This window comes from Embiotoca jacksoni, unplaced genomic scaffold (assembly GCF_022577435.1).
Source record: "Embiotoca jacksoni isolate LCO1_2020_lvr unplaced genomic scaffold, fEmbJac1.0.p SCAF_10, whole genome shotgun sequence".
Classification (NCBI taxonomy): Eukaryota; Metazoa; Chordata; class Actinopteri; family Embiotocidae; genus Embiotoca; species Embiotoca jacksoni.
In genome coordinates, this window is record NW_027185230.1 from 20244863 (window position 1) to 20269302 (window position 24440).

Genomic DNA, 24440 nt, shown 5'->3' on the forward strand with positions numbered 1-24440 from the left:
TATTTGGATTTGAATCATGTCTGGCATCAAAGGAATAAAGTGCACAGCTGTAATACGACGGCTGATTCCCTGGTTGTTATTGTCCAACATCATGCTGGTGCTGTACTGCTTGACGAGCCCAAGCCGAGTGAAGATAAGGTAAAGATTTAAGACTAAAGCATTGTTTCGTTAAGATAAGTCAGCGTACTTAACCATATACTTTACTTTCAGGGGCTCCCAAGAAGACACGTGTCCTCTCAGAACGACTAAACTGACCAGCCTGGCGGTGCCCTCCCGAAGAGCAAACTCCCAATCTGAAGTCTGCGCCCCCAAAGTCAACATTGTGTTCATGAAGACCCACAAAACTGCGAGCAGCACCATCCTCAACATCCTCTTCAGGTTTGGAGAGAAGCACAAGCTTAGGTTTGCGTTCCCTGATGGGCGCAATGACTTCCTCTACCCGTCGCCGTTCCTGTGCTCCCAGGTGAAGGACTACAGGCCCGGAGACTGTTTCAACATCATTTGTAACCACATGCGCTTCGACCACCGAGAGGTGGCCAAGCTGCTGCCTCCCGACGCCGCGTACATCACCATCCTACGGGACCCCGCCGACCTCTTTGAGTCGGCCTTCCACTACTACCACCGAGCGGTTCCCATCACGTGGAGGATCGGTGGAGAGAACAAGCTGGCAGAGTTCCTGAATGATCCTCAGGCCTTCTACAGTCCAACGGCCTACAACTCCTTCTATCTTAAAAATCTGCTCTTTTTTGACTTTGGCTTTGATAACAACCTTGAGGCTGATGATCCGAGCGTGAAGACCAATATTCAGAACTTATCGAACCGTTTTCACCTGGTGCTCATAGCAGAATATTTTGAGGAGTCTCTCATTCTGCTGAAGGATTTGCTCTGTTGGACCACCGAGGACATCCTGCATTTTAAACTCAATGCTCGCAAGAGGTCCTCTGTGTCCCTGCTCGGCCCTGAGATGAGAGCCAAAGCTTTAGAGTGGAACGGGGCAGACTGGAGACTTTATCAGCACTTTAATGCAACCTTCTGGGCCCGAGTGGAGGCTTACGGGAGAGACAGGATGAAGCAGGAGGTGGACCGGCTGGGGAGGAGGAACGCTGAGATGAAGGCCATCTGTATGGCGGGTGGAGCAGTCGAAGCCCAGAGGATTCAGAACAGACGCTTCCTGCCCTGGCAGCCCGTTGGAGAGACGTCCATCCTGGGATACAACATGAAGGAAGATATGGATCCCAAATTCAGGACAACTTGTGAAAAAATGCTCACACCTGAAATACAGTACTTGTCAGAGCTGGGCGTCAGCCTGTGGGTAACACAACTGTGGGGTTGGTTGAAAGATGCTATTTACTGATTGCTGTTTTTTTTTTTTTAAATGTATCTTGAGTTAATGCATTAAACTAATATAGCAGTTTACACTGCAGCATGTGTACATAACACGTTTTCTTTTCTTCAATTTGACACCTGACTTAAAGCTCGTTTGAGCTTATTTGAGTTGTAAATATGGTTTCATGACATCATGATAACATTACATTCAGATCAACTCTGCACTACAGCGACGTAAAACATTTGAACTGAACATGTTTTTAAGGGCTTTGGATGTGAACACTGATTCTCCTTGTTTCTGGATCTAAAGACATTCAGACTTGTTTCTTCGGTCGAATTCAGCATTTGATTTATTCATTTTTTGGAGCCCATTGTAATTAAATCAGGCTGTGAGCCGTCAGTGATGAACACAGCTCTTATTATTCAGTAGAACAGGCAGGTTTAGTGCGCCTCCTACAGGCCTGACAAAGAAGTGCACTTGTATGTAATGCATTTGAATGCTTGTTGACAGGTGTGTTTATCATTAACCAGACTCACAGTTAAACTGGAGCATGTGTACATATTATCCTCTGTTCAGACATCAGCAATGATTATTTGTTGACACCTAAAAGAGATAATTAATTCTTCAATGCTGCTCAGCAAAACATCCAGTGGTTCTTTGGAAGTCCTAACATATTAATAACGTGGCCCACCTTTTCATTCAAGTGACTTCAGTACAGTCTCTTAGTATAATGAACTGTGACTGCATCTCCAACCTGCACCAAGACTATCAGTCGGATTACTTAATGTTGTTAGTGGAAATATTATTCCACTTAAGGCTGTCGAATGACATGATTTATGATCCAAACCCACAAATCTGCTGAGAAACGGGACACGAACACAACCTGAACAATTCTGTTCTGATGACTTTGATATGACGTCAAAGAAATAAGAAAATCTATAAGATGTGTGGATTATGTAAAACACACAAACATGTATTAACTGTATGTTTTGAAGCAGAAACTCCTCCTCTTCACCAAAATACTCATTTCATTAGATTCTATATGTGATGCTCCTGACATCAATATTATATTAATATTACATTAAATTAATATTATATTAGTATTACATCAATATTATATTAATATTACATTACATCAATATTATATTAATATTACATCAATATATTAATATTACATCAACATTACATTAAATTAATATTATATTACATCAATATCATATTAATATTAAATTAATATTATATTAATATTACATCAATATTATATTAAATCAACATTACATTAAATTAATATTATATTAATATTACATCAAATTTATATTAAATTAATATTATACTAATATTACATCAATATTATATTAATATTACATTGATATTACATTAATATTATATTAATATTACATTGATATTATATTCATATTGAGGAAACTTAATGTCATCAACATGCTTTGACAATAACTGCACTGACACGTGTTTTTAATTATGATCAATCAAAACAATGAGATTTTTAAGATATTATCACTTTTAATTTAACAATGTACAAACAAGAGGGACGGGGCCCCGCGGAGGGCCGGACCTCCTCACATCCTCCTGTCTCCTCCGGTCTCCTGTCTCCTCCGGTCTCCTGTCTCCTCCTGTCTCCTCCGGTCTCCTGTCTCCTCCTGTCTCCTCCTGTCTCCTCCGGTCTCCTCCTGTCTCCTGTCTCCTGTCTCCTCCTGTCTCCTCCTTAGCCGCGTGCTATTCTCCTTCTTTGTTCTCGTAGTTGTGTTTGATGTGTTTCCATAGTTTCTGTAATAAACCATAAACGAGGAAACGTCAGATATTTAATCTGAATATTAAAGTTCTCAAAGCGTCGCTCGGTTCGGCGGCTAAGCTAGCTTAGCATAGCTCCGTCCCGACAAGGTCACGGGGTCAAACTCACCCCGCGGTTCATCTGCTCGAAGATGGCGTCGCCGCCTTGGTCGAACAACCGCTCAAAGAAAACGGCTCCAACCATGATGGTCACAGCGAAGGTGGAGGTCCTCCTGAAGAGCGCGTTATAAACGGACCTCGTCAGCGCCATGTCGGTGGTGTTGTGCACACTGCGCAGGAGCGGAAGTAGGGTAACTTGAGCGGAAGTAGGGTAACTTCCGCTTTAGGAACCCTGAGCGTGCAGATAGCACACCTGAGCGTGCAGATAGCACACCTGAGCGTGACGTTTTATCAAAGAAACGTCACCGAGGACGCAGGAAGCTTCGTCGAAGGTACTTTATATTCTTTCTTGTCTTGATTGATCTTCAGATGAAGACACGAGGACGGAAGTCCACGTGCATGTTAGCTAACCAGCTAATGTTTGCTCCACCAGGTTACGCTCACTTCCGGTTCACAAACATTTCATCATGTCTGTTTCCATCAGCTGTTCAGAGACAGAACAGCTGTTCAGAGACAGAACAGCTGATGGACTCTTAGAAACAAGATGGCAGCAAAAGAAAGACGACTGGACGGAGTTCATGTTATTAGTTAGAGACGCTGCTGAAAGATGTTCTACTACATCCGGTTTAAGATGTTCTACTACTTCCGGTTTAAGATGTTCTACTACATCCGGTTTAAGATGTTCTACTACATCCGGTTTAAGATGTTCTACTACTTCCGGTTTAAGATGTTCTACTACTTCCGGTTCCACACATCCAGACTTTGTTCATCTGAGCTGATCAGCTGATCATTGAGATCGAGTGACGTCATCTTTCTGAGGACGTTCACGTAAAAGAGGAGGAGTTTGTAGCTGACCAATCACAGACATGGACAGGATGACTGACAGCACGTCGACATATTTTAAAAACAAGGAGCAAACTAATGAAGTTAAACACATAATGTTTAATGATTTAATTTAATTTAATGAGAGCAGCTGAATGATGAAGGATGTGGAAACAATCTCATGAATGTAGACGGAGTTTAAAAACATCACCATGACATCACCATGACATCACCATGACATCACCATGACGACCACAGGAAGATCGGACTGATCACGAGGATATCTCATTAAATTACTGTATTATTAGATGTGTTCTCATGACGTGTCTGAATGTTTTAACCTCCCACGTAATCATTTTATTTCTAAATCTGAACACCATCCCCTCGGGGATTAATAATACATTAAATATGTATAAATATAATATTTATATTTGTGGTATTTAATATAATAAATAATGAAGTAACGACCTAACCTGCTATAGTTTATATGAAGCTGTTTGCTCACTCGTCACACAAACGGTTCTTTCGCCGTCTGATGTCCAAACAGTTTGTACCTGACTGTTTCCTGTGTGGCAGCTGTTTGAAAGGTGGCGTGAACACAAGGTGCATCATGGGTAAGAGGTACTACTGCGACTACTGCGACCGCTGCTTCCAGGACAACATGCACAACAGGAAGAAACATCTGAACGGCGTTCAGCATCACAGAGCCAAGAAAGCCTGGTTCGACCATTTCAGAGGTGAGACTCTGTTTCTGAGAAATGTGGCAAATTACTTGTTAAAAGTTACGACACGAAATGTTTTGATGTATTTTTTTTCTCAACTCGATCCCATTTATAACAACTTACTCTTTAAGATGACAAGTCATTTATGAGATTGTGATTGGAGAATTAAGCATGTCATGATGTCATCTTGGCGGCCAGACTGTTTATTTTATCGTGAAAATAATGTAAACAAACAATCACCATGGAAACAATCATTTCCCTTCACAGACACCGCAGCCATTCTGTATGATGAACAAACCAAGAAACCCTGCCGGAAGTTTCTCCAAAAAGGTAACGCAACAGTCGGACGACACCTTTATTAATCAGCAACCAGGAAATTGTATTTGTAATAACTTTTTCTTTTTCTTTTTCTTTTGTTTTAGGAATTTGTGATTTTGGCCCCAACTGCAGATTTTCTCACATGTCCGAAGAAGAGCTGTTTAATTTGAAAAGGCAGGTGGAAGGTAGGCTGTCTGCTGCGTGATCGACTTTTCAAGGAAATACACGAAAGACCTTTAAAGCAATAGGCCACATGTGTTAATACGCATTGCATTTGTAATTGATAAATATTATTCCTATTAAAATCCTTTTTTTAAATTGACGTGAACATTTAGTGTTTTACTCGCCAGCTTGCTGCTGTCTATAACACAGTTGTTGGACATTTATAACTTTGCAGATGCTGTGTTTCAAACTCAATTAAAAACAGAAGGAACCGCACTGAAGTGTAAATTCCCTGAAAACATTTAAAAGAAGATGAGTACGACATGTTGAGAGGAGTGAGATTAGTCCTTTGTTTCCAGGTGAGAGACAGCACAGAGAGGACGCTGAGGACGGGATCATTCCCGGGCGAAGTGTCGAAGAATGGATCGTGAGGAGGGAAAAGAAGCGATCGGCCCTCGGTAGCAAAGGGTACGTACGTTCATTTGTGTCTCAACGCTTCCACCTACGTGGTCAGCATGACTGATGTTGATCCCTTCAATTTATAACTCACCTGTTCAATTATTCATTTCTGCAGAGATCCACAAAATAAGGAAGACAGTGAAGAGGGTCAAGCTGAAAGTGAAATACCTCCACACCTCCTCTCCGTTCCTGACCTCCCTCCTTCACTCCGACCTCCTCCTCCTGGCGGATGGAGAGTCCAAACCAACTCTGAATGGGGTTGAGAGACTTTCACTTTGCAGTTCAAATCACTGGTAAGTGGATATGAGACTTTAATCGGAGGAGGAATGATTCTGAAACAAGACACGGCCTCATATTTCCACTGGGAGGTTTGTCAAATGAAATGAGGTTTTTAGTTGCTACTAAAACGCTGTCGGTTTCCGTTTCTCATGTAAATAATAGGAATGAGGCGTTTCATTCTGCACACTAATAGAAACATTTTGTACATTTTAGACTCCAGTTTTATTATTCACAACAGCTGATTTTAAAAGAGTAAAGTATTTCTGATTAGCAGTAACGATACAGCTGATCAAATCTGACATTGTGACAACGTCAGCTTGACGATGTGTTGATTGCTGCACCAAATCAAAGTGAGACGCCCCTGAAGACTTAAGTTTGAAGTCATGGTTTTAATTCTGTGCTGCATCACTTGGGGATTCCCTGATCTCACGACTTCATTTTATTTCTAAGCCAGTCACTAGAAGACATTTCACTTCCTAAAAAGTAACAATGGCAAAGTGAAACCCTGGATTGAATTTTATAATGAGATTTAATTTTCAGAAAGTTAAATATCTCTTTTGCCGCGAGGGCCTGGCACATCCCTTTGATTTCTGAGTAATGTATTTTTAATCTTAATTGCTATTCCAAACTCTAAATTGGTTATTCTTCTTAGCTGAGTTTATACTGAGATGCAGATACTCTATAAGCCAGACAAGGTATGTCATTGACCAGCAGACTCTTCATTAAAGTGCTCAGTGTTTTATGTTTACGACCACTTTGTCTAATTCTGACAGTCTTCTGTGTAAAAGATGTCTTGGACTTTCTTGAAATTTGACCCATCTGCTCGCCCAGTTAAAGGCGCCATGTGTTGTTTTTGACCACTAGTGGCGCTATGGAGTAAAATCTTCTCATTGAGTCCCCGCGGTTTGTTTATATCATGGACATGCACAAGGGCACGTTATTGATTGTTGGTGGGGGGTCAAGCATCAAAGCCATTTACCAACAAAGGCATCGAGAAGAAGACTCTTTCTGGCTGTTCTTCCCTCCTGTCTGAAATACTGACTGTTTAATAAACTCACAATTGCACCCTGACAAACCGCTCCACTCACATCTTTCCTTCTTGAACTTGATAACTATCAAATACGTGTGCGACTGTCTGTAAATGTCCTCAGTGAATATTCCTTCTTTAATTTGTAAGAAGAAATAACAAGCAGGTGGCTCAGGTTTAATGTACTTGCTTTTATTGGACTACATGCATCTGGACACCACTCACATTAGTGTATAACTGATGCAGGAACCTCTACATGTGCAGGAACAGTTACGGAAATAAAAGTGCAGGATATTATTAATCTAGACATTAAAATTACTGATAATGTCATACAGGATGGTACAACAAATCTACCTGGAGGTTTGAGGAGCATCTATCAAGAACAAGGGAGAGGAGCGATGATACATAAATCCTTACTGGTTTACTCACAAGTCAATTCAATTAAAAATATATTTCATATCAGAATCATCCCTGTCAAAAGGGAAATATTGGTCACACTAGTTCCCCATTGTTTTACAGGTCTTTTGTGAGTTACTTGAATGGTTTAAGAGTCCAGTTTTTAAAACTCTAAATGACAAAGGCACAGAACAGAAAACATCCACAGTCCAAATAAAATTTATACCAACAATTAAGACAATCTGTCAACAAAGTGTACATAAATCTGCTCATTGAAACACCGTAACATACAGAAGAGGACAAGATTTGTCACAGTAACTACATTTCTACATTCACACAAAACCCATATCTTACATGATATGTTCACATGAAGAGGTAATGTGATGTCCATATCAATAGATTCTACATAAACAGCTGCTGTATACCAGGTTTAATACCAGTTTTATTCCCAGATCAACTCCCACTGTTTCCTACTTTTCCTCTTGTGGTATAGCTTTGATAAACTGAGATAAAAACAGCAAGAAAAAATATATAGCATTTCGCAAAACTTGTCAAACTTGACAAATATTTATGAAAGAAGACATTCAGTAAAAATTAACCTTAAATCAGAAAAGTTAACGTAAGTGCATGACCATAATACACAAACATGTATCTGAATGTCCAGTGAAACTGGAAATAATACCTCAGAAACCTGATCATTTTTTTTGTACATTTAGTATGTTTTATATAAAACATCAAGCTTATTTATTATAATAAAATCACAGATTTAATGTATTACTTATCCAAGTAAGAAAATATAAGCATGTTATACTTTAAACAATATGGTTTTGTGGGTCCATGTAACAGCCAGAAAACAAGATTTTCCATGATATGTTAAATTATTGTTCACAGCATACTGCAGTAGTATTTAGTATTTTGATCTTATTTGCACTTCCACAAAAAAAAAAAAAATCAACATTTACAGGAAAATATCAAATACTGAGATTTTTTTTTTGCAATGTTTACTTTACAAATTGCATAATTATTTGAACCCATATCAGAATTCAAAACTTGATCTCACACATAGAACACATTTATTTCTAATTGGGTGAACATGCAGGTGTGCCGTGTGAATGACTTCATCCTCATTTGCTATAAATTGCTACGTAGTTTTGACTAAACTTGTTTCCAAATATTCATATCTGGTGTCTCAGCTCAGGTCTCGCTGACTCAGCAGGACTCACGCCTGTTGGAGATGCACAGTTTTGAAATATGCAGCAACGTTGTGCACGAAACGCAGGCAGACTGAATATAAAACATGTTCATCAGTCGTACGGCAGACTGACTGACTGACAGACAGACTGACTGACTGACTGACTGACTGACTGACAGACAGACAGACAGACAGACAGACTGACTGACTGACTGACTGACTGACTGACAGACAGACAGACAGACTGACTGACTGACTGACTGACTGACTGACTGACTGACTGACAGACAGACAGACAGACAGACAGACAGACAGACAGAGACAGACTGACTGACTGACAGACTGACTGACTGACTGACTGACTGACTGACAGACAGACAGACAGACAGACTGACTGACTGACTGACTGACTGACTGACTGACAGACAGACAGACAGACAGACAGACAGACAGACAGACAGACTGACTGACTGACTGACTGACTGACTGACTGACTGACTGACTGACAGACAGACAGACAGACAGACAGACAGACAGAGACAGACTGACTGACTGACTGACTGACTGACTGACTGACTGACAGACAGACAGACAGACAGACAGAGACAGACTGACTGACTGACTGACTGACTGACTGACTGACTGACTGACAGACAGACAGACAGACAGACAGACAGACAGACAGACAGACTGACTGACTGACTGTCTGACTGACAGACAGACAGACAGACAGACAGACAGACAGACAGACAGACAGACAGACAGACAGACAGACAGACAGACAGACAGACAGACAGACAGACAGACAGACTGACTGACTGACTGACTGACTGACTGACTGACTGACTGACTGACTGACTGACTGACAGTCAGACAGTCAGACAGACGTACGGTGGTCAAAAGATGGATATTTTTCTTGGAGCGTTTTACATGAACATCCAAGTGCATCGCCTGTCTGATATTTCCTGGAGGGGTTTTGTGATTTCCTGTTGTGTCATGCCTTCAGTTTACTGCTCAGCCAAGAAGATTATTCTTCAGAGCTTTAGAAATAACAACTGTGAGAAAACGCTGACATGTTTTGCAGTGTGTTGTGTTTTGGTGATGAGTTGACTGGAGTCCATACTAGCATGGAGGTGACGTTCTCAGCTTGTGTCTGCATGCCTCCAATCCTGCTCTGTTCAGTGCTTTCCAGAGTGTTCCTGTGCTTCTTCACTCGTGTTTTTTTTCCAATTGTTTGGTTCTTTGTACTTCTTACTGTAGAAAAATTGGCCCACGCACTTTTTAAAATTCTATTCACATCCATTTTTGCTTAGATATGATGTGCCTTCTATCAGTTTAAGCTGAGCGGGGATTTGTTGGATAATAACATGCTGCTACAACATATGAAATGGGTGTTTTTTGTTTCTCTATTACATCTAATAAGCAGGAAATCAGTGTAGCTGACACATTTGCATGATTCATGACAACCCTCTGTGCTGGCCTGAAGCCATGCGACAACCTCAGTGAGACTCTACTTCAATATGATCAGTGACAGCGCTAACATGCTAATGTTTAGCATAGACGACCTGATGATTCATCAAATAGTAACGAGGCACTAAAAAATATCCAAGTATGTCCACCTCATGGTGGCGCTAGAGGTCAAATCAGACCAACAGATTCATTAGGAATCATCCACCACAGACCACAAACTGACTGACTGACTGGCTGGCAGACAGACTTACAGACTGACAGACTGACAGACAGACTGACTGACTGACTGACTGACTGACTGATAGACAGATAGACTGACAGACAGACTGACTGACTGATAGACAGATAGACAGATAGACAGATAGATAGATAGATAGATAGATAGATAGATAGATAGATAGATAGACAGACAGACAGACAGACAGATAGACAGATAGATAGATAGATTAGATCACAGGTGGTCTGGGTTCAGCAAAGTCAGTTAAACTGGATCTGAGTTGTACTTTTTTCCTGAAATCTTGACACACGACAGCAAACAGACGCAGCAGAGACAGTCTGCAGTCTTTACGTTGTCCTTCTGGGTTTACCTTGTGATTTCAAATTACAAGTGTTTAGCTCTCTTTTGTATTGCTTTCATTATTTGGTTTTGAGTCAGCACAGCTATTGTTGCAGCACATACTGTTCACTGAAATATCAGATTATTGGAGTTCACTGTCTAATTTCCTAGAAAACATCAGAAATTTGAATCCGTGAAATATGACTTTCTTGATACTAATCAGCCCTTGAAATGCCTTTTCGTCACTCTTTTTTTTTTTTTTTTTTTTACCACGGTATCACATGATTAGTAGCCATATAGAACCACGGCATGACATCATTTCATGCATTATAGAGAGAAGCATCATCATGGGTGTCAACTGTAAATATAATAATAAAAAACCATAAAGTAGTTTGGTTAACATTTGCTTTTAAATCTCTTGGGAAGAAGCTGGCGACATGTTTTTACTTCATCCCTCTGCGAAGCATTTGATTTGCTGCAATGAGCATGACGCTGATGATGAATGCAATAGCGAAGGCACAAATCAGGCTTTTACGCACACACGTGTGTTTTTCCTGTTGTGTTGGGCTTGCTGTGGAAAGATTTAGAAAAAAACCCCAGTCAACAGAGCTTTAAACACGTCTGAACAATGTGTGGAATGAAATCCTTAATGAGACATACTGTCAATGTCCACGTGGGACTCTGGACTGTTCAGGTGGCTCTCCTCAGTCATGATGATGTTCTCGATGTCTTTCATGGTGAGGTGGTCGCGGAACGTATCGTACAGCAGTCTCTTCAGCTCATCCACTGTCAGTTTCTGCATGTCACACTGGGAGCACAGAAAACAGGAAAGATTTCATCAGCAGAGGAAAAACTGCCTGAACGCTCCTCAGTGATGCACATAAGCTGCAGGTCAGCAGGAAGTAGCAAAGCAAAAATATTTATTTGATTACGCAACTAAACGAAATGTGATGCAAGTATCAGAGTGGTGTATTTTGTCAAGTTTGAAAATGAAGAAATCTAATTAATGCTGCTTAAATAACTGCTATTTAAATCATTTGATTTAACTTCATATGGACTTGATTAGACATGATCAATAATAATGATGACAGTGTCTACCTTCCAAAACACTGAATCGAAGTCTGCCCCGTGGAACTTATCGGGCATGCCAGCACTAGAGATTTTAGGACCAAGCAATGTGACAAATTCTTCAAAGTCCACCTGGCCATCACCTGATGAAACCCACAGCAGTACAAACATGTCACTGTACAGCCGCATGTGTTGGATTATGTGCAGCAGAGTGAGAGACGTACCATCCATGTCAAGTCTTTGGATGATAACCTCCAGCTCCACCTCATTGGGCATGTAGCCCAGTGAACGCATGGCCATCCCCAACTCCTGCTTTGAGATAAAGCCGTTCCCGTCTCTGTCAAATACTTTGAAAGCCTCACGGATCTCTGGAGAGGAAGGAGGCATAGAAAAGCATGTTTATACAGAGGTATCACTTCACAGGCTGACTCAGTTTAACATGTTGATTTGAAACATGTGAGCACTGAATGTTTATCTTAAGAGCTTATAGCTTAAAGCTGCTTGTGAAGAATTTTGAAGTTACTCTGGGTCATAGCTTAAAAAAGTATAATCTGTCTTTTTTAGATGTTTAAAAAGGAAGTAAAGAAGAATATTTAGAGTTTGAAGAGTGAAGTCCATTTAAAACTTTTTTTCACGAGCCACATTTCTCCACTACAATGACAAAAGGTATAAACATACAATGTCCTGGTGCTGAAAATGCCTCCTGCACAAAACTCTACTGGGGAACATGATGCCCAACAAATACACTATACGCTTCTGTTTGAGTAACATCAGACATTTTTGAGATTTAGGTCAATTCATGGAAAAAAAAAATCATTTCATTGCTGAAAATCAGAGACCGGGTGGGAGGACAGAAACAATTCAAAGAACAATTTCTCTCATTTCTTTTTTTTGTTTTATTAAACGGCATTTTTTAGTGACAATAATAATAATAATAATAAAAAAAAATCAAATCACTTGATTTAAAGCCGGTTTTAAGGATATAATCAGATTTGTCAAGTTCAGCCTCATTATGTTATTAAATGGTGAAACAAAGTTTGCGCAAACTTTACAAATACACTGCATCACTGGGTTAAGAGTTCTGACCCACCAATTCTCAGTTTGAATATTTCATTTCAGCACCACGGACAGAGACAGAAACACTCCATTTGAACATTGCAGCCCAAAGAGAATGACAGAGTCTGTAGTTTAATGTTTCAGCACCATGGAGAGAGACAGACACTGTAGTTAAATATTTGTGCACTGTGGATTGCGATATACGGTCTGTAGTTTAATGTTTTATAACCATTAATATTTGTATATGTAAGCCCAAAGTTGTATTCTTGAGTTGCAGGATGATGCATGCTGTTCTGTTTCAGATCATATTCAAAGGTAGAACAGTTTATAAATCAACTGGCAGTCTACTGCTAATAGATATTTAAAGGATTTCCCACTGTGGTCTTCCGATGCAAATTCCTCTAAATTTAGAGACACCTTCAGAGTCAATACCTGTTAACCATGGCTACAGCACAATTGATTATGACAGGAGGCAGTGAGCAGGTTCATGTGGTTTATAATTAACTGCAACTTTTGGTAAATAATCCATAAACATTGCTATTTGGCTCCTTTCCTCAACCTGCTTCACAGTATTCTGTTTGAAGTGATAAAAAGAGCAGTTGCACATCAAAGGCACAGAACCTCTGCAGCTCTTTTTGATGTAGATCCTCAAATATATAAGACTATTCAACGCATTCTCGCTAGTCATGTGACTAGATAAAAAAACAATTTTACTCCTAAATTAATTCTAAACCAAGAGATTGGATGAACCAATTGTAATTGATATAGCCACTGGAAGCATGTAATTGTGCCGAGTGCTTCTATGTTGCAGACAAGTAATTTACATACACCTATGTACCTTGACAGGCACAGTTTGCATACAAGTCCACAAGTGGACAAGCACTGGCCACCCATCATTAATGTTTACATTCATTTCTGCAGAATATAAGTGGTAGCTCGTAAACTATACACCTGTGTAAAAATACAAGAGACTTTTACAAGAGGAAAATCTTTGCTACATAAATTGAGTGACACTGTCTGTATATCAGACATATCAGACACAAGATATTTGTCTAAATTCCAGCCAGCAGTGTTGCTTTAGTTTTTAGTTTTGTTTTTTCTTCTTCCAGCACCATCCTAGATTCAATGTCGCGACCTCCGGTGCCAGTGACAAATAATGAATTCTCTGAGCCAGCTGAGCAGTGGCTGGACTACTGATTGTTTCACACCATGAGGAGTGAATATATAAAATTCACAGATGTAATCACAAGGGACATAAGTGTGTGTTTTCTTTTCTAAAAAACAGAAGTCCTTAGAGTTTCCTTTCGTGACACAGATAATATGTAAATGTTTTCTGTTTTAAGATTTAGCCCTCCTTACACACAAGCACATTTCACTGCCTTCTCTCTTGCTGTGATCCACTTTCCACTATCATAATTGTTTAGCTTATTTTATATCACTCAATATTTACATTTAATTCTGATACTTTTAAAAATGATATTCACAGAAATTGGACATTTCTTTACTAAGCAATGTAGACATTTTAATTTCCAGGCTCATTTTCACCGTAATGCAGAAGGTTTGTTCTCCTGAGTACTGCAGCCTTGGATGTGGTCTGAGACAGTCTCAGCAAGAAGTACTATACTTAAGGAGGTATTATTATCATTTAACATCATTGCATCCAACTCTTGTATTCCACAGTTGGATAAGTACATCATTATGAACACATCATTATGAAGCATTTGAGGACAATAACAATGCATGTTGTACAAATATATAAGCTTAAGAAGACGCATTCACATGTAAATTCACACGAACAAAGAGTAGACACACAATACTACGGAGCAGCAAACTGCTCAAACTGAGCTTTTGTTCTGCTGGGAGTCCTTGATCAGAGAATCAGAGAATCAGAGCAGTAACTTTGTACTGCTGTGAGGGTGCAACTGCTCAGTTATCTGAAGCCAAGGCCAGACCGTGGAAATCCTTGTACCGTATGTAAACACTGATTTGTTGAAAAATGTATTCATCATTTTCCCTGTAGCAGCAAGTAATCACTGTCTGAATGACTAAACATTTTAGTGTTGATTCTGCACTAGCGGATAGGAGGAGAACAATTTCAGAGCGGTGCTATCAAGCAAATTATTAATATCAGTGGGAAATAAGTTATTGCTCAAGTCCGTGACAAACTGTCGTTAAAAATGCAGTAAAATATTGTCAGCAACTAAAACATTGTGGCTCATTGGTCATAAGAAATGTGTGTTATCATACAGGTAAATTAATTTAACACAGCATCGAAACACTTCAGAATCAAATCAAATGTATAATAAACTCTTATTTGATATGAGGGGCTCATACTGGAAAGAAGAATGCAAAATACTGCCCTATCACTCTTAGCTTTACATGTTTAAAAAAAGGATTCTATTTTGCCTCAAGTTCGTAACTAAAGCGGAGATTTCTGGATATGTGGAATTTTTATATCATCAATAGGAAAATGATTGACAGTGTATGAATGCTGAAATTAAGCTAATAGAAAGATTATTTAGCATTTGATGGAGTAACAATTTAAAAGAACAGGAAATAAAAATTAATAGAGGTCCTTAAAAAGTCGCAAAGCAAGCAAGCGAGAAATTTAACTTGTATTGCACAATTCACTATAATTCACAGATAAAAGCAAGAGGATTAATATATATATATATACAATACATATAATTGAAAAACAGTACAAGGTAATACAAATTGTAATTTGAAAAAGAGTTATTTAGAGATAGGAATATAAAATAAAATAAAATAAAAAGTGCTTGCATAAAAACATAGAACATGAAGTCATTTTGTAATATGATAAAGCACAGACTCTTCGTAGCTATTAGTTGTAAAGTCACGACCCCGCCTGGACTGACAAGACGTCTACTTAGTAAAAGAGCAACAGCATTCAAATATAGAAGAATCAAAGGCACATGCAAAGGAAATGTTTTTAATCTGGATTTATAGGTCGGGACACACAGAGATAACATGAAGTCTACAAACATCTTTTTTGTCAATATAATACAAATAAAAATACAAATACAAATACGTAGCATCTTATCATTTGAATAAATGACTGAACAAAACCCATTTCACTTATCAGGCTTTGTAGCAATCCAAAACAAGATTATGTTTCGACTGTAGATGTCATGAGTTGTAAGCATTGATTCCATTAACTTTATCTGGCCAGTTGTTCCGTCTGCTTGTAATAACTCTGGAAAGTGAATTTGATTAATTCCAGCTCCAGTTTATAACTGAGCAGCTTTATTAATACTTCAGATAAATGTGGCTACTGTTGTCTAAACCAATTAATAATCTTGTTTTATTTCAGACAATATACAAACTTCACATTCTTTTGCTGCATCAGCCTCAAACTATGTCAGAAGACTGCAGAGAAAATATCAGATTTTGGTGGATATTTAATTTTTGGAGAGTTTTTGTTTGCTAGTTTCGACACTTTTGGTAAACATAGACGTATCTTGTATTACAGATGTTGGTTACTTGAAGCAAAAAAGAGGAAACAAATGTTACATGAAAGGTTATTATATTAAACTGACTTTTGAGTTTCAACTGTTTCAGCAAGAACACACTGAACTATTTGATGGGAAGTCAGACCAGCAGGTCCCAACCAAGTCTGGATGCTGATCGACTCCTGGATAACAAAGAGGCTTGTTGATCTTCGTCTATTCTTCATTGTGAGCGATTTGTTTTGATCTCGTTTGAACTATTGGTAGATTATCACCTTTGTCATTCATTCATCTTCCTCCTTCTTCACGGTTTACTTCTTGGCCTGATCCCAAACTTCTCCTGGAAGAACTGAGCCTTTGGAAACTCAAGCTTTGTACTTTAAGGGCTCTTTTCATGATTCACGTAAGCTTGACCTGTTTTGTCTCAAACATCAAAACGTCATGTTTGCCGACGCTGACGTCTGAACTCAGAACTTGAAAGTCCGCTGACCTTCCAAGTGAGCTAAAACAGAACATAAAGACCAACAGATCCTACTGACCTTTCTGACTGACCGACAGCGTGATTCATGCTGCTTGTATGAAAAAGATGCCAAGATGGCCGCTGCTGCACCCCGGCAGACCGTCACAGAGGTCCTGACGCTCTCGAACACAAATCATTGCAGAAATCCTGAATAATGGATTTGATTCCAGATGAAGAGTGTGAGAGACGAAGATGGGCTTTGAAGGAAGATGACACAGTTGTGTGTCATCCAGAGTTCCTAAATGTTCCATCAGTATTTAATAAGAAGTGAACCAGTTATGAGTTCATTAACATGTGTAACAGAAGAGACACCAGAACTTACCACGATGAATTCATGATTTATTTATAATCATAATACCATTTTATTCTATTATTTCCTGTTTTATCTAAGTAGCCAACAGGTGGGCAAAAATGCTGATCATAAGTTCAGCGTATGTTTTCATGTGTTCAGTCACATTAAGAATCTGAATATCAATTTCCAGAAGTAAAAGGAGCCTTTGTCGTCTCTGCTAACTACACTCGGTTAGTCAGGATCAGTCAGTCCGAGATGCAGCCAGTTGCTGGGATGAAAGAGATGTAAATACAGGCATTACTAATTTCTTTTTCAGCAATTTTTATTTTTAAATTAGGTACATTTTTAAAGCAACCTCAGATTTCACATCCAGAGGAGATGAAATCCAGAAAGTCCTTTAACCTGATTGACACGCTCCACTTAAACGTAATAACTTTGTGTTTCACAAACCGAGACCATAGATTTATTATCAAAAGGCTCCTTATTGAAAACTATTTAGAGGATAACAATAGTCAGTGGGTGATGAGTCAGACTCGTTTCATTAAGGAAGAGGCTGTCCCAGGTGGATGCATCAATAATAGTATGATGACTCCGTGACTTCCTTCTCTCTGCTAATAAAAAGGGGAAAAAACATGTGAATCATATTAACCAGAGAGCTTTTTAAGCAGAACAAAGCTAGGTCTAAACATCATACAAATACTGCCAGAATAATGCATGTTTATTATAATAATGCAAAAAAATAACACAAGTGTTATAATCACTACATAATACTATTATGCTGAAGCAAAAAAAACAAACAAAAAACAAACATTATGGAAGAGTCTGACATCAACGATAAGATAACGGATTAAAAGGTTCAAATTTGCTTCCTTGTCCAACAAATTGACAAAATGGTGTTTAACACGGTATTGAATGCTTCACTTAAACACTCTTTAACTGGCTCGATGGACCGTTTGCAAAAAGAATGACAACTATGTCATTTATTGAGAACAAATTCACGGAGGAGGTTTCAAAGGACAGTCTGGGTATTTCCTGTGTTGTTTTATGTCCCTTTGTATCAACTGAATTATGAAGTATAAATGACAAGACATGGTGCATATCTGTTACTGTCCCTGTGGAGACTCTTAGAGTAATTATATAAATCACTCCATCATCCCACACAGATACACTTCACCTCCACTTTCTTTGCCACTTTTTTCTTTTTTCTTCTGATGTATTCATGTTCTAACATTAACATAACGAACACAGTCACCAGACAGGCGGAGGTTGTGCTGCACCAGCCCTGCAGCTGAAGCAACTCCCGCTGGCAAAAAGTACTTGAAATCACTTCCTGCAGTACTTCAGAGGCTGAAATCACATGACCTGTTCCTTCAGGGTAAATGATGAAGAATTACAGCTTATTAGCTGTTTTTGCTGTTTTGATTGACCAAATGAAATAACGTATTACTCATATCGACTGCACAGATTTGACTTCAACTGGTTGCATTATTTGTGCGCCTGGTGTGCTGTTTTTTCCAAAGCGCTGTTTATGTACCTCAAGGAAGCTGCTTTTCTTTGACAGATCTCTCGGCTTCTATAAAAAAATATTGGCAGCCGAGTTAAAAACAGACACAAATATTTTGCTGCTCTCGGCAGTGTTAGTTCTTGTTAACTCATATTTTCTGCTGAGAATATGTTGACGTCTCCTCCGGTGAGATGGATGTGTTGCTGTGCGATATATAAATGTGTTTGCTGTAACCTCAGGTCGATCTTCACGGATAACTTAACCTGCAGCTTCTCTGTGACATTGAAGGATGACAGTCACATCAAATTTATATTTAAAGTTAAGCTTTACTTTGTGCCGAAGTCTTTCCCAACTCAGTCTGATGACGTGAATGGAATCCGTCTGTTGTTAACGGATAGACAAGGTGAGAGTAAGGACAGTCTCATAATTAACATCTTGTAGGAGTGTTGTTGTTTAAACCTGATTCTCTCAGGACGGCTACCACAGTAATGACCAGACGTTTGTCTTTAAATGCAGCGGGAGACACATTTAACAATCCAAAGTGAAAAATGATGTAAGTGTCATGTCTGCAGTTTTTAGACCTTGTTATTGTTGGTTTATTGTGATGGTGATGTCAAAGACAACTGGAGGGAGGAGCTGACTGCCAGAACTCCAGGAAGCTTCTCCAACCATCAATCTGTTCGTCTACATGTGTATAGGAAGAGTTATAGATCTCTGACACACACACACACACACACACTCTCACACACACACACACACACACACACACACACACACACACACACACACACACACACACTTGTCTGCGTACACTATGCTGCTAAAAGCACTCCCTTTGTAAGCACAAAAGCAGACAGCTTTGCATACAAAGTGGAAGCCGGGTCTTCACTGAGCTGCAGTGCTTGACGTCTGGGATTCTCCTGCTGGCTGCGATCTATAAATATTGTTCACATTCTCGGTGAGCGAGCAGCGAGCAGCGATACGAGCTCGCTCAGACCTCCACGAGCGGGACTGCCGGGAAGTCACGACTGTTCAGCCGTAAAACCAGCGTCTTATCTATGTCAACACGTGTTGTTCAAGTTGCTGCCAGTTTATTACAAGCTGTGTTTTTAATGTCGACCCTTTTTTTAATTAATAAAATGAATATAATTAACTTATGCACAGTGTCTTAAAATATTCCATATTTGATCCTGATAATCTACACTTGCTGTTAGCCTCATTACTCAAATATAACACATACAGAGCATTTCTTTGTAGTAGATTTTAAGTGTTAAAACATTACTTGTTCAACTTTTTTACTACCTCATATGCTTAATGTGGTATTATAATGTTTAGGCTTACAGTGTGTAAGCCTAAACATTATAATACCACATTAAGCATTACTTTGTATACATCACAGTATAATTATACATGGAAATGGAGAAATTTGAATGAATTTCAGTCACGGGTGTATTCTGTTATTCCAGCTGCTCATGCATAATGAGCTGAACATGGATCTGGACCTGGGTTTTAATACAGTGCTCATTAAATGAGGAGAAACTTGGCACAGCATAGCGTCCACCAAATAGTGTTTTCAGAGTTTCACAGGATAAATACGCACATAAATGTTTGGTGAGGATGCTGAGGACCATTATTAATATCGTGATTGCTGTTATTCCATTAAAACAAGCTGCCTGAATGGCTAAATATGTCATTTGTGGTGAATTTAGGGGCTTTTTAGTTCCCAGATATACAGAGGTAGTTATCACAGAGACAGTACCCAACAACACAATGCTTAAGATTTTAAAAGATTTTAGAAGTACTACTTAAGGTCATGTTTTAGATGAGCGGTTTATTAAGATCATATCTACAAGCACGTGCACTGATTTAGAAGAGGCAGGGAGTAAAGTTGCTTTTACAGTAGTAATGGTTTGAATACATATCAGGGTTTATGACACAAGGGCAACGTAAAGGGCAGGAAGCCTCCGCTGACCCTGTGCAACCATCTGTTCCTAAAACATTCCCTGGAAACTGAAGACCCATTAGGAGCCGTGAGCACTTAATCAGCCTCCGTGGACTGTCCCCGTCCAGACCATGTCCTCTCCTCAGTGCAGTGCAGGTATCTGTAACCGTTATCACTCCATGACTCATCGTTTTCAGACAATCAATTTGGAGGATCAACAAATTGCACATATGATTGTGATCCAGTTGAGATGTCATCTTAAAAATGGCACAGAGATGTCAGGATATGAAGATGTAATCTCTGGAGTATTGAATATACCAGTGGGATATATATCCATGTTTTATTGGTTCGATATAATCATTCAATTTCAGCACTAAACGAGTCAATAAAAAAATTCTTTACCATTAGTCTCTTTTTAAATGGAGTGTCTGTCAGCTGTTTTCCACCTTCCAGTTCATTTGTTTCCCTCTTCAACTTTTTAATGAGCATTTTAAGAAACACCACCAATTCACACATCACAAGAAATTCAGTCTTCAAAGAAGCTCCAGAGTGTCGTAGAGAAAAGGCATCAGTTTGGTGTTTCAGCTGATCAGCTCCGGAGGAAAACAGTTTACAATTCCTACTCATGTTTTGTAGCTCGTGTCTGTAACTTCAGGGTCACACATGAAGGTGGGAAATTTGTGTGTCCGTAACTTCAGGGTCACACACAAAAGTAGGACATTTATGTGTCCCTCTTAAAGACTTTGTACAGGCACAAACACGTTTTGCACGTGTGAATTATATCTGTGTGCACAAAATGTGTTTTCAGCTGCAGAACAGTTTCACACATTCACAGATTTCAATTTGTGAGAAAAGTTTTCTTTTACAAGTTTACGCATTCAGATACGAACATTTCAGACATTTCTTTTACGTGCACACGAAATGTGAAATAAAAGTGCAGACTGTGAAATTATTTGTGAATTTCGTTTCAAAAGCACAAAATCTTTATGACCCTAATTTGATCCCATAAGTACTTTATCAGTCTTTAGAAAGATGGTGTAGGTGAAGAAAATCTCTGTGCAGCATGATGAAAAGAGTTATTAGTGGCAACGTATTGTGACTGAATAACAATGAGCCCATATGAAATCTGAAATGTTATCTGTGTTTTTATGAGGTTTTGGGCGAGTGCAGATGATTCTAGACATGTCAAACTACTCGGGGAGTATATATACGCACTTTGTATGGGGAAAGTTATTATCATAAATATGATTAGTGAGAGTAATTAGATGAGTTGAGCAATCAGGGAACTTCTGCCCCGCAGTAGTTAAAGATTTCGTGGATGAAACAATATTTATGGGCCGATTTTCAGACTTCTTTGAGAAAGGGAGCAATTTTGTTTGCGATGAGGCTGCAGCTCTGCTCAACAACACTCATGTAGACGGCGCTGCAGCTCCCACGTCGTGTGTTAAGGTGGCGTAGCAGCAGTGTAAAGTGGGAGGTTGCTGGTTCAGACCCTCAGACTGGCTGAGGATCTGTAAATGGAAGAGATTAATCTGAAAGTCTCTCAACTCCAAGCAAAGTGCTCTTTACCACAATGTACCCGCCAAAAGGAGCAGCTCGGTGGGCTGTTTACTCTGGACCACTGCTGAGGTGTGAGGCCATGTAAATGAAGCATTACCTGCTCAGTGAACCTTCCCTTGGTAAATACATTTAAGGTTGAGTGGTCCGCTTCACTATGTTCTGAATATTTAATGACTTTCAATTAGTAAACTGAACGGGCTGAAAAGACTTGGCCGTGACCTGGAACGCTGTGAAGGCACCGTTTCTCCCACCTTTTTACTGTTGTTCTAATTCTTGTTTTTCCATAGCCAACCTTTTAATTAAATTTATGTCCTCATTGCAGGTAGTGGATTTTCAATGTCAAACAAGTGTCTCAAAGCAAGGGCAGGCAGCCACGTGTGGGCCCGGCAACCGACAGACACAAGAAGGGGAAATGGAATTCCTTTTGCATAAAAGACTTCAAATCAGATCTGACTTATCTCTTTATTGTAGCTTTGGCTTTGTTCCAAATCACCGCCAGCTGTGCTTTCTCATTGAGAGGACTATTTGCCAAAAACAAACCTCCATTCTTAACAGATATGCACCACAATTACAGAGGCAAAAGTGAATTTAATGCTCCAATGCATCTTTTAGGTGGCCTATAAGTACGACATTGCGGTTCTTTTTTTGTATAATGACAAAATGCGATATATCAGAAGGGAAAATGTTTTATTTATGACTGAAAATGAATCCATCTTCCATCTCTTTGATGGGATTTATCTGCCTTTGATTTTCTAAAAGTTGTATATATTCAGTTTTATAGTAGGACATGTGTCACAGCCTCTTGTTTTTCTAGTTGAGGCTTCTTTCTTTTGGACAGATTTTAAGCCTGAGTCTAGCTGACTCTTTGCTCGAGCACTAACAACTTACAGTTAGTGAAATCAGGGGCAGGAAGTCTCAGGGTGCCATGGACCGAGCCAGGAGGTATGCCATAGTGTCTATTTAGTCGTACTTCTACTTACTTTAACTATGTGCCATGAACTTGGGATTTCTTGTGCATTTCATGCTGTTGTATATTAGCTGTTTACTTAAAGTCTTAGAGGATGATTCGATTTTTGTTTTTTTAGTTGATGTACCTACAACAAAATAATACTGTTTTTCAGTCATTTGTAATTTCCTTTGGTCCCAAAAATCAGAAGCAACAACAATGCGGAAAAAAAGGTAAGTGAGCACCAGGGTGACCAGAGCATAAAGCACGAAGCATTCCCCCAAAACCTTTCTCACCAACACAGTTTCGTTCACAGTCAATTTTGTGGAAAAGAAAAAGGGAAAGAAGCGCACGTGCACCGACAGGAGCTCTCCAGGGTGCTGAACTGGTTTGACAGCTGAACGTTGCCTTCAGGTGTAACAACTATGAAAATGACAGCTTGAAACCAAAATCTTACCAAACAAAGAAACAAAGAAACAGGCCTCACCTTCCACCTCGTCCTCAGGCAGGTTAACAGGGGTCCGGTAGGAGAGGACATCTGGAATAGTGCAAAGTCCCTTGTACATGAACCTGGTGGTCACAGCACGCACTGGCATTTCTGCGAGGGAAAAGCAACAACTGTGTCGCGATCTTCATATAGCCTAGCTCTCCGGAGTTTTGACAGACCCTGTCCTTGATATTTAAGAAAAAAATCTCAAGCAAACGAAACAGGAAAAGGCTTCTCCGCAAAGTTCAGCGCTCGTCGTGTTTTGTGGATATTGTGGAGGATGCTGGCAGCAGGAGCGTGGGGCGTTTAACCAAGAATGCAGACTGTAAATCGGCTTTGGTTTCAGTGCATAGCCTGCAGCAGCTTACTGTAAGCAAGATATGAAGCAAATAGGTAATGTCATTTCACAAAAATGACACGTCAAACTTTTACTTCATAGCCTGTTGAGCAAAGCTGCACGTGCCTCGCTTTAATAATACCTAAAATGACCATTGAGATATTTATCTCATATTAGATCCAATCAAAGAGATGACCAGGCTACTTCTTGTAAAGCTCCTGCATTTCACAGGTGAAATGATAAAAAAAAAGGAAATGAAAAATGTTAATTATAAAAGTAATTTCGCTTTTGATTTGACTGATTCCTATAACGCGTCTTGGTCTTTCAAACAGTCTATTCCTGATTAAGTCTGCCTCACTTTTCTTTCCCGTTTCGGCATCTTCTTAAAAAAAATGAAATCGATGAGACGAGATAAAGCAGCAGCTGACGAGCTGATCCTATCCGGGAAACGAGGAAGGCGCAAAATCCTGTGACATTTTTCTTTTTCTTGGAGAGCCGCTTGAAGGGAATCCTGGTGAACCCTCTGATCTGCTGCAGACACGCTGTATGAGCAGTGATCCTCTTCTCCAGCCTCACTTCGTCTCAAAGCTGCACACACACATGCCTGATCGTTCATCTACTGC

The 24440-nt window shown here is 39.4% G+C and overlaps 4 protein-coding genes across 5 annotated transcripts; 2 read left to right on the plus strand and 2 right to left on the minus strand.

The window, feature by feature from the left end:
• The first annotated feature begins 1 nt into the window (after position 1).
• gal3st1b (galactose-3-O-sulfotransferase 1b) lies at positions 2-1423 on the plus strand. Its single transcript, XM_069172751.1, has 2 exons — positions 2-138; positions 211-1423. The coding sequence occupies exons 1-2, from the start codon at positions 17-19 to the stop codon at positions 1352-1354; spliced, it is 1266 nt and encodes a 421-aa protein (XP_069028852.1). The 5' UTR covers positions 2-16; the 3' UTR covers positions 1355-1423.
• Positions 1424-2828: 1405 nt separating this feature from the next.
• Positions 2829-3419, minus strand: uqcr10 (ubiquinol-cytochrome c reductase, complex III subunit X). Its single transcript, XM_069172794.1, has 2 exons — positions 3246-3419; positions 2829-3112 (listed from the first exon to the last, which is right to left on the minus strand). Exons 1-2 carry the CDS (start codon positions 3384-3386, stop codon positions 3062-3064), a joined length of 192 nt encoding a protein of 63 aa, XP_069028895.1. The 5' UTR covers positions 3387-3419; the 3' UTR covers positions 2829-3061.
• A 38-nt stretch (positions 3420-3457) lies between these two features.
• On the plus strand, positions 3458-22476 carry zmat5 (zinc finger, matrin-type 5). 2 transcript variants are annotated; one of them, XM_069172783.1, is made up of 7 exons: positions 3458-3567; positions 4634-4794; positions 5047-5109; positions 5202-5282; positions 5619-5727; positions 5834-6011; positions 22370-22476. In XM_069172783.1, the coding sequence occupies exons 2-6, from the start codon at positions 4668-4670 to the stop codon at positions 5979-5981; spliced, it is 528 nt and encodes a 175-aa protein (XP_069028884.1). In that variant the 5' UTR covers positions 3458-3567; positions 4634-4667; the 3' UTR covers positions 5982-6011; positions 22370-22476. The 2 variants fall into 2 exon arrangements, with proteins under 2 accessions (XP_069028884.1, XP_069028875.1); XM_069172774.1 differs by lacking the exon at positions 22370-22476 and having other exon boundaries at positions 5834-7067.
• On the minus strand, positions 7196-24440 carry cabp7b (calcium binding protein 7b). Its single transcript, XM_069172763.1, has 5 exons — positions 23481-24440; positions 11931-12074; positions 11737-11849; positions 11299-11446; positions 7196-11209 (listed from the first exon to the last, which is right to left on the minus strand). Exons 1-5 carry the CDS (start codon positions 23587-23589, stop codon positions 11082-11084), a joined length of 642 nt encoding a protein of 213 aa, XP_069028864.1. The 5' UTR covers positions 23590-24440; the 3' UTR covers positions 7196-11081.